General features: G+C 37.3%; 2 protein-coding genes across 8 annotated transcripts in view; both read right to left on the bottom strand.

The window, feature by feature from the left end:
* shrprbck1r (sharpin and rbck1 related) overlaps positions 1 to 2,131 on the bottom strand; it is a 9,195-nt gene extending 7,064 nt beyond the window's left edge. Inside the window, exons 1-2 of the mRNA XM_008307561.3 lie at positions 1,471 to 2,131; positions 488 to 662 (exon numbers count right to left, since the gene is read on the bottom strand). Of these exons, the coding sequence (XP_008305783.1) occupies positions 488 to 662; positions 1,471 to 1,749 (454 nt within the window). The 5' untranslated portion in view covers positions 1,750 to 2,131. The remainder of the gene's footprint in view (positions 1 to 487; positions 663 to 1,470) is intronic.
* A 4,477-nt stretch (positions 2,132 to 6,608) lies between these two features.
* Positions 6,609 to 10,846, bottom strand: part of myripb (myosin VIIA and Rab interacting protein b) — a 115,731-nt gene continuing 111,493 nt past the window's right edge. For 6 of the 7 annotated variants that reach the window (XM_025054326.1, XM_008307564.3, XM_025054329.1 and 3 more), the window contains 3 exons: positions 10,687 to 10,773; positions 10,453 to 10,513; positions 6,609 to 9,686 (listed from right to left, as the gene is read on the bottom strand). In XM_025054326.1, coding sequence (XP_024910094.1) covers positions 9,664 to 9,686; positions 10,453 to 10,513; positions 10,687 to 10,773 — 171 coding nt within the window. In that variant the 3' untranslated portion in view covers positions 6,609 to 9,663. Of the gene's footprint in view, positions 10,311 to 10,452; positions 10,514 to 10,686; positions 10,774 to 10,846 lie in introns of all 7 variants that reach the window. The other variant, XM_025054328.1, reaches the window with a different exon arrangement.

The raw sequence follows: 10,846 nt of genomic DNA, 5'->3' as shown, positions 1-10,846 counted from the left end.
TTATCTTCTGTCTCAATTTTATGTAGTAATGAAACACAAAAAAGCATACAAATGTATTGGTGATGTTGGTGTGTGGGAGATGGTGGAATGCTTTTAAAGCAACACTTTGATTTGACCACTTATCTACACTCTTGGTGATGTCATTTAAGTCAGTTATGCCTGTCCTTGAATAAAAATCCTTAAAAAACGGGTGGTCTTTTTTATCTGTTTATTTTCCTGTATGGATTTCTTTCAACTTTTTTAGTCATTGCTTTGAAAATACGAGTTAAACCATTTTTATTTTACTTGCAATTGTGCAGTCAATTGAATTTATCACAGGCAGAAATACAAAAATATTTGTAATAAAATTAATAAATGTCATGGAGTCTAGGCTTAACGGTCTGAATTCTCTCAGTTTGGACAAAATGCTTTATTCTTACTGATTATTGAGCTTGCTTCATAATTATGTGAAACTGTATGGAAAATATAAAACACTTTAGGCACCGACCTCTATGTGCTTCTCTCAATGATGACATCATCACAGTGGCCCATTCGTGAGCCTCTCGCTCACAGCGGAAGTTGAAGCTGATCCGGTCATGAGGAGGTGTGGCCAAACTCAGTTCATGACACTTCGGTGACTTCACTTCATACTTTACCATCTTCAAATTAAACTCTGCAACCGTCTGGTGGAAACGGGGAAGAGAAAGTGAGAGTATGATAAAAAGAGGTAGGAGGAAAACAGGAAGAAGCAACGAATCAGGACCGGATATATATGATTCACTTTGTCTTGTTTCGTGAAGATGTTCACTTTTTTCCAGCAAACTTGAACATACAGATAAGAACACTGATACAATGTGATGTTAAACCTTAAGGAATCAATAGCAATTTCAACAATGTGTACTGCATGTGCTCACATCTTTATAGAGGTGATTTCTGAACACTGTGCCTTGGCAGATCATCAGATATGATGTACAGTATATATAGGAAAGTCCAATTTTACGTAACTGGTCTGACAGCTATTATTCATATAATTTATAGAGGGCCTTAGAGCTGTTGAAGGACTTCTATGTGGGTCTTTTTTCTATTGATGCAAGTATATCAGCATTGTGTTCAACTAAACAGGCCCAGGTTTCACACAGAGCATGTGAATTATATATAAATTGATATTTCACTTTTCTTTTAATCTACTTCATGTGACATTTTTCTTAAATGGTGCATGCGTTGTCGACAATTCTGTTATAGAAATTATATTAATCATATTAATGATAGTGGAGGCAATCTCAGCACTCACACAATCAAAATTTCGCATACAGAAAAATAATAGATGAATTACTATATTTGCTTTACTGTGGGAGTTTTTTTTAATTTGTCAGTCTAATTCATCAAAAGCTTAGAATTTAGTGGAAGGGCTTGGAGACTTGGGGTAAAAGAATTAGGGGATATATCGTACACAGTAAGTCACTATAGCAGTGCTGTGTCCATTACACTCACCACACTCCGGCCACTCTCACTACAATCCTGGAGCGACAGTCGGAATTCCCCGGATTTCCCCGGGTCCATGCTGAGCTGCAGGCGGAGTGACTCATCACCTGCTCCGGGAAGACACAGCGGTCGAATACCAGAATGGCACACCGACACCCGAACCGAAATGAGCACTGTTTGGCAGTCGAGCTGTGACTGTGACGCCCCATAGTCAGAGGGTAGAGCAACAGAGGACTGGTCCGGTGACAGGGCAGCAGTTTGAGTCCAACCGCCGGAACTCAGCGACATACTGTCAAAGCACTCATGAAGACGACGAACACTCAAAACTCAGCATACACATAGATTTAGTTAAAGTCCAAATAACCTACAAAACACACGACGTTTAGTTATTCCACACCGTAAAATTCGCTGCCCCTTTTAGCTGCCTTTTTGGAAAACTCTTACATCTTCTCTTGTTTATCCCCACTGTCAACAGGAAGCAAGTGCGTTTGCGACTGCGTGAAGCAGCTTAAAAAACAAGAGTGTTCGTTTCCTTCTACTTCCGCTTTCACCAGACACCTTTCTATAATTTGAGTTTCCTCCCCATTGCTTTTCACAAAAGCGGGTTTTCTGTGCAACATTTTTCATTACAAAAACAATGGCAGTTATTACTCGTAACAAGGAGCGACACGTTATATTTTTCCCAGCAGTGCGCATTGGTCTATAGCAGGCGGGCGACTGCAGTTTATATCGTAACGTGACATCTAGTGACCAAATATTGTCATAGCAGCTTAATCACTCATGCAAGACCTTTACCCTACTTTGTTATTATTTTTAGATCAAATCTTCCAGTTAAATGTCAGACTAAAATAAGAAATGTGAGTAAATTATCATAAAAACAGCTGCAAAATATGTTAGCAGGCAACGAGACTTTGCACCCATGAGTCATGAGACTAAATGTTGAGTTTAAATAGTACAATTTTCATTCCCTTAAAAAAGTATATATTCTATAAAAATTTAATTTGAGACGTTTTCGAATTTTTTCTATTTTACTAGTTCATCTTTTAAATCACATTTCTCTTTCTTCATTTGCACATATTTTACCACAAGATGGCAGTAGTTATGTTTTCTCTTTTCATTATTATTATTATTTCTGCTTTTGGATTAAGGAGCACTGTGAAAGATGCAGGTTGCATATTTTCCCCAACAACCATTTGCAGTTGAGCAAGTCAACTGATACTTGAGTGTGCTGACTCTTCTGGAAGATGGAGCTGCTTTTTGTGATCTAAGACTCTGCCTTGTTAATACTTAAGGATTATTTTTGCACTTTTATGTCTTAAGGCAATGATTTGTGATTCCTCATCTAATATGTCATGGATATGTGAACATCATTATTTCATTATCATAAAATCTGTACATATGAAATTCCTTTTTTTCAGGATTATTAAATGTACATTTGTACATTTAATAATCCTGAAAAAAAGGAATTTCATAGGAGGTCATGTACAGTTCTGCTTAAAGGACTAAGAGTAATCAAAACCAGGTGGGACTTGAACCCACAATCCCAGCTACAGAGGCTGATGCCTTATCCATTAGGCCACTGGGTCTCAATGTCAGATGTAGATTACATATTTTTCTTAGCTGCATTATTAGAAGCCTAAAAATAATAAGAAGAAATAGAGGAAGAAGAAAGAGAAGAAGAAGAAGCCACTTCAGCTGTTTGGTCTGCAGTGTTGTTTGTGCGACAAATCTTAGTTGGATTTTTATTTATTACTATCTACAGTGGATGATTTCCCACTTTAAGCGGTTTTGTTGTTGTTTTTGGGAGAGATGCTAAAATCAAACATAGCACCTGAATGTCTTAGCCCACACACTGAGTCGGTCACGGATTGCAAGGCCATTAACAAAATATACTGTAGCACTAAAGAGGGAATGATTTAGACCATACAGCACGTCTGGGCCGGGCTATTAATCAGTCTGTTTGCAGGGTTTTCTCAATCAATACCACAACAATTCTCTGGACTCACATGTCCTGTTAGGTACAGGGAATCTCCTCCACCATCTCCATTCATATTGTTATTCTATTTACTGAATGATGAAGGCTTTAATACAGAGACAGAGACCAGAAGACAAGAAGAGAGTAGACCTCTGCTGGGTCTACTATTCTGGAAGAAGAAGGAGAAATCCAGAAAAAAAAGAGAGAGAGAAAAAAATCCTTCACCTAAAAAATAGCCAAATTGATTCTAAGAAAAAAAAAGGTGATTCTATTTTTTTTTTCATCTATTTTTACTTCACTGGATATAAAGTCTGGCTTCAGTGATGAATAAACGCTGGGTCCAGCGCTGTTACTAAGGCAGGAAGTCAGCAGGCACCACATGCTGCGCCTTGTCAGGCAATTGTCTGTATCTCCATTCACAGAAACCTAAATGATACAGGAAGGGTGATGTCATTCAATCAGAAGCTGATGAAACCATTGCTCTCTAGAATGCAGCATTCGTGACAAGCCTAGACTTCCTGAGTTTGTTCTCCAACTTACTCATCAACCCTGGAACTTCATTGTCAAATAAGGATTTCCTGTCATGAATCTAATCTGTCTTGTTGTTATTATGCTTTATATCATTATAATCATGGTCATTGCATATTGTGTTGTGATTACATGTCTTAGGGGAGTTCTCCTGCATTTGTAAAAGTAAAAGATCACAATCTTTGACAAATACTGGCTGCATTCAAATATGGGGGAAAAAAACAAGCTGCTGCCCCATGGAGACACTCTGAACATGGTCTCACACACACGAACGCAGAGTGGAGTTGGAAATTAACCTTTTTACAGATCCTTTTCTTCTGGTGTGAAATACTAAATGTATCTTGAGGCAATTAATAATACTAATTTCCAGTGAAATGTAATAATGTTCTTGGCTATTTTTTTACCTTACTTTTGGGAAGTTTTCTTTTTCTGTGCTTGAACAAAGGTATGATTGATTAAGTTAATTTATGACTTTTGATGATGACCTTCGTTTGGCTAATAATTATTTGTTGTAAAGTTGACTAACATACAGCTTTGCTGACATACTGATAAATTGCACAAAATATTTTTAATTGCTTGTAAAAACTATATATATATTTTTAAATAGCAACAAATATGGAAAAATTCTGAATGCACATTTTTTAAAGAAAAAAAATGTCACATTGTAACCTTTCACTTATGATTCATTTGTCTCACTTATGGATGACAGACAAGACCTTAACGGACACTACTTCTCATTAGAGTTAATGGTATGATTATGGTGATCACAAATTATCCAAGTTACATTGTTTTGTGCTCTTTTTATACTTCATAAAAATCAAATACATGAAGTAGAAAAGAGTTGATTTTCATTAAAGGGTAAAAGTTCCAAAAACGTGTCACTGGTATCGAGGCTTCCTTTTGGTTTTGGCAGGAGCTGATTGGCTCCTGCTGGGTCCCTGGTAATCAAGCAGAATGATGAAAGACTCATCAAAAACCACCCACCACGGCCATTGTCTGACAGACCTACTCAAGCTGGTGGGTCTCCCCATCTTCACTAAATTTCAAGTCATCCGTGTGTCATGGCTGGCTGATGGACTACTCTGATGCGTGACATAGGAGGAAAACTCCTAAAAGCACACCCTCCCCCGTCAAAGAGGTGAATGGGTTTGAAAAGTAGGAGGAGGAGGAGGAGGAAGATGAGGTGAGGTGCACGGAGGGGAGTTGATGCATCCTGTAGGGTGGGATCACTGTGTGACTGACGTTCTCCATTCATCATTCAAACATCCTGAGGGGACGCGAGGATATAAAGGCTGCCGCACACCTGCAGAAGAGAGAAGACTCCAGACCTCCGCCAACTCGACTCAGCCCCTCACCAAAGTTTAGGGTAAGACATTGTTTTTTGGACATTGTGCTTTTGTTCATTAGGGGGAAGTTTTTTTTTAATGCCCAGATAACCAGAGTGGATTATTTGTATGTTACTACTGACATGTATAAAGTGTGATTTTTAAAATTTATATTTTAATTTATTTAATTTTATTTTCTTTTAAAAACAAATATGTTCCCTAAATTGATTGTTTGCTGTCTCTCTAGGATCTCTAAGTCCGAGCCGCCTCCCTTCATCCTCTCCAGTGCCTTGTTGACCAACACAGCATGCTCCCTGGCAGAGCGGCTGATGTCCAGCACTGGGTCCTGACCAGCCGCTGGGTGCCCTCAGCCCTGGTGCTTCTCCTCCTCATCTCCTGCAGCTTCAGCAGTGCCTACAGCACCACAGTGGAGCACGACTTCCAAATTGTGCACAATGTAGACAACAGAAGTAAGAATTTGAATTTAAGGTGATTTTGAAATTGTGTTTTTTGAGACATGAATCTAATTGAGAAAATTTAAGTTAAAAATGTAATTATTACTAAAGCTAACACTTTTTGACTGTTGATTTTTTCTAATTAGAACACCCTTTTTGAACTACAAATTAATATAGATAGATTCTCTTAACGGAATAAAATCACATTTAAACCTGTTCTTTATTCATCTTGTAATAATTAATATACTGTGCACTTTATTTTAACATTTTAAGATACCATACATTGTGCAAATTATGTTTTTTCTCTATTTTACTGGACTATTTTCATTCAAGGATATATTATCACATTAAGTTATATATAATGTATGAATATAAAGTAAAACAAATCAATATATGAAATGTCTCAGAAAATTTCTTGCTCACAATTAATCATATTTTTAAATAGCTTAAACTGTCAAAATCAATGTTTACCAAGTCAAACATTTTTTACTAAATTACTTGACAAATACATGAGAATGTAATTGTTGTTTTTCTCTTTTTCTTTCCTTTTTAATGTTATTTTCCAAGCAATTGAGGTTTGCAGTATGTTTTCCTTACAGAAAAATTCTACAACTTACAGATGTGACAATATTGAATTATGTACTTGTGTGTGGCCCAGGTCCAGAGATTGATCCTTTCTGGTACGTGGGACGTGGGGTGAGACCCATTGGGCGCTTTGGGAAGAGGCACAGCAGCGTCGGGTCTCTGAGTAGTGGCGGGATCCAGCCGGTCATCAGGACACTTGAGCTGCTCCTCCACAGCCTGAGAAACAAGCAGAACCTGGAGAATGTGCTTAATGGAGAAGACAGGGACTGGTTACAGTGATCCAACTCATTACATGTACTGTATTTAATGCCTTTGTTTGCATCTGTACATAGAAATGTATTCTATATTGATTAATAAATTTGGATGTTGTGGTGATACGGAACGTGTTTCTGAATTTCTGAGTACACCAAAAATAACTTTCCTTTAAAAAAAAAGCCTTTTATGCAAATTTTATTCAGTTCATTGTACATTATTTATTTTATCTGGCACATAGAGAATCTGTGGTTGTTTTTTTTTGCACATATATATTTTTTCTCACATCTCAAAAATTGCACATAAAAATGTAGAGCAGTGCAGTGAACCTTCACAGTCGCTCACACTGGATTTAGACAGGATATAGATATTTCTCATCTATGTGGTTCGAATCTCATCGTTACATCTGGAATATTTATAAAAAAAAAAAATTAGACTTCCTCTGTAAATCCAGCTTTACAGTTTCACACACTTAAACACGGTCTCTTGCACACAACACCACACGATTGGTCAATTATTATTGGGCAATACACATATTAATTCAAAATCATACCCATCTTTTTTTTACACTTATACATATATGAACATATAGTGTTTTTTTTACATTAGAAAAATACAGGACACTGATGATTGGACCCTTTTCGGCTGTGCTTTTTTTTTTCTTCTTCTTTACATCCATTTCATGAAACATGCTTTTGTTTTTTGTTTGTTTGTTTATGCCGATGCCGCTGGAGAACAAGATTTACAAAAGTGGGCAAAACTGGAATAGTGAATATGATGAGGTCACATCAAGGAGAGGAGAGCCAGGAGATCATCGCATGTTCTCAGTCAAGCAGTACAGCAGGCAATTAAACTCTGCTCCTGTCAGCTAAAGTAAACTGTTTGTATATACCATATATATGTGTATAGGTGTGTGTGTGTGTGTGTGTGTGATAATGTAACCAATGTCAGTAACCACGGGGCAAATGAAAAAACAAAAATAGGCAGTTTTCTTGAGATTTAGTGTTTCCAGTGTACAAGCACAGTATGGACTGTATTAGCCCCTCCTAGAGTGTGTTTGCAGCATTCACCGCAGTCATTACTGTCACAAAATAGGACGGTAAATACAGACAGACACTGAAAGCACTTTTGAGTCACCACACATGGCAGCAGTGACGGTGGAGAGCTCCTCTCAGGAGAGAATAAAGCCTTTGATTTGTAATAGTACATACTGTATTTCAGCAGTATTGCATAAAAACACTCTGAAAGTACAAAAATAAATCGTTTGTAACAAAATCATGGTTTCATGGCGCTGGATATAAAGCCCATCAGACTTAATTCGGTAAAAATCTTTACAGGGTTAGCAGAAAGCAAGACAAAAGAACTAGACCTCCCCCCCAAAAAAGATGACAGTTTTCTTTGTGCAGACCATTTGGGAGAATAGCTAAAATATGTATATCAAAAAAATGAAAATGAAACATACTGCACCAAGGGTATGAAAACCAAAAGCCAAAGGTGAAGTGCTTTCAAAATAGTAATTGTAAGTGGGACTCTATATCCTCTGGGAGGTCTTTTATTTCCTCAAGTACAATATAAAGTTAACATCTGAATAAATACAACGTGGTAACGGCGCTCTTCTTTCAAAAATATCTTGCCTACATCTCTCTGTTATCTCTTCTAATGTAGTTACTGTTACAGGTTAGATAATTGAACAAAAAAGGGAGATTAATTATAAGACCAGAATATTAAAAGTTAAAACTGTCAGAAAAACAGTAGCCAAAATTGTAATGAAAAATAATGCAATAATTCTGTATTATCATTGCATTATAATAATAATGTGCAACGTGGCACAACATAACTATTTATTAGCCAAAAGGAGTTAAAATTGTCCAAATGAAAACGAGAACTTGAACTTGATGATTTTCTGACTTTGCTTAAAGGAAATTGCAAATTAAATCGTCCCATATTGAGGGCTGAAAAAAAAAATTTCATTTGAGAAGAGTGTGAGATTTTGGAATATAACACCATCAGAAACAAGTTTAGTTAGCTTACCAAGCTTATGTAGCATTGAGAGAGCTAACTCAGGCTAACTGTCTTCAAAATAAGCTTAGAAAAAACTTGTCCAGAAGTGTCTGTACCACACAAACTCCTGAAAATAATCATAACTATATTACTTTTGAATCTACTTCTCTACCTTGGATTTTTTACAATGTTAAAGTTAATTTATTCATGTGTTCTTTGTCACCAATGGCTTACCAAGGACAGATTGATTATTTTCAGAGGCTAATCAACTGTCTTCATATCTGTGTTTTATATAATGTGTAAAAAAACAAACAAACACACAAAAAACATTATTGTTGTTCCAGCGCAGTCAACTGTTGGACCAAGGCGTTAATACTGCAATCATAGCACCACCAGCAGAGAGTAACGGGAACTGCATGTTCTACAGAGTCCCCAAATAAATAAGCAAAATACTGAAAATATACATTTAATAGATCATATATTCAAAGTTTTTTTAGGGAGTGCGGTAATGACGGTAAGGTTGAGTGTGTACCTGGTGATCGTCAAACAAAACCTTAAGTCTTAAAGTATTTATGGTATCTCTGGCTGCACCTCTGTTTCAGACATTTGATTAAACAAAGTCACGCATTATTTGATCACATCTTCGTACATTAACTTACAATACTCTTTCAGACAGATGGGGAGAGGACACAGATCATTTTGTATCCGCCTGTACATATATTAAGTGGGAGCTGGACCACAGGGAGTGTTTGTAGGATCTTTAAGGCAGATACTGACTGTCAACTCAAACCGTGCTTTTCCTGGTCTTGTGAAACCACTGAGAAACTGCAGGGAAAACAGTACCTAAAGAAGCAAAATAGGAGAGTGACAGTGGTGTCTTTCTGACGTACTACAGTGCCTGTCTTGAGGCTGCGTGTTCCATGCGTCACACCAGGCAGGTGATGAGTTCTGCTTGGTTTGGAGCTGAGACCAACGGTGGGTCAAGGCACTAGATGAGAAGGGCCCCTGTCCCTGGTGGTCTGAAGGGACCTTGCAGGACTGGTTGTGCAGATAACTTTCACTATGGCCGACTGACTGTGAGCTACTGCTCTGCCTTCAACGTTTCTGAGAACAAAAATATTGGGTATTTAGAACTGAAATATAAAGCAAAACATTGGTAGAAGACTGAGTCGATGCTGTCTGGCTTGTTCGAGACACGTCCAAACAAAATCCTCATTTTCCAGGGTTTTAATTTTTATTTCAGAGCATACTCATAGCAGAGCATATTTTATAATATATTGGATTATAAAAAGGACGCTTTAAGCTGGAATCAATAGGACAACGTGTCTAGTTCACAGCTTTTGTCCTGCTCTCCAGTGTGGCGTCTTTGTGGCCATGAAGCTTACTCAAAAAGCCACGCTGAATCAGAGGTATTGTGCGGAGTCTGGTGGAGGAAAAATAAGACAAAAAGAAAAATAAAGAAAGACAGAAAAAATGCCATTCACTGGCCTGAAAAGGGAGCGACTTCTTGTTGGGTGATAAAACAGCCTGCTCTTCCTGCACTGTTTGTGCTTCCATTTTGGTTGCTTTACATCTAATGGAGCTTTTCAGTCTCCTTTTTAGCAGCTGTATTCACCACTCCTTCCATTCAGCAGCCAACCCCTCTCACAGGACAAAACACAAAATGTGTTGTCCACTGATGGTGAGGAAACGTGTCATGTTGTGAGACTCACTTCACTTCTGCTCAGTCTGGGGAATCATTAGCATCACACACAATGTACATGACATGGAATCAGATTTTCGGAAAAAATATGAAACAAAAACATGAAAATAATAATAATAATGAAGTACTCAGTGTGAATAGACTGAGCACTATGCCATTTTGTGGTACCTTTCAGAGGAGGTGCTGGAAGCTTCCGTCTTTGATGACGTGAGGAATCCAGAGTTTGAGGCTGTGATTAGAGAAACTGTATTATTCACTGCAGACATGGTAATACATAATAATAACAACAACAACAACAACAACAACAACAACAACAACAACAATAATAATAATAATAATAATAATAATAATAATAATAATAATTTGTTTCAGTCTGTGTGTAGCTTAAAAACCATAACGTACCTTTGACTTTTTGGAGAAGCGATTGCAGACTGTCACATTCAACCCAGCTGTTTTCAGAGCTGATATCCTGGCCTCAATATTTGAGATCTTAGTAAAGATGAAAGATGTTTACGTCAACTGTCCACATCATGTCATCATTTAAGAGTATATAAAGCGTATA

Source organism: Cynoglossus semilaevis, chromosome 3, assembly GCF_000523025.1.
Source record: "Cynoglossus semilaevis isolate Cse_v1.0 chromosome 3, Cse_v1.0, whole genome shotgun sequence".
NCBI lineage: Eukaryota > Metazoa > Chordata > Actinopteri > Pleuronectiformes > Cynoglossidae > Cynoglossus > Cynoglossus semilaevis.
Note: the sequence above shows the minus strand (reverse complement) of the source record. Positions and strands in the feature narration are given on the sequence as shown.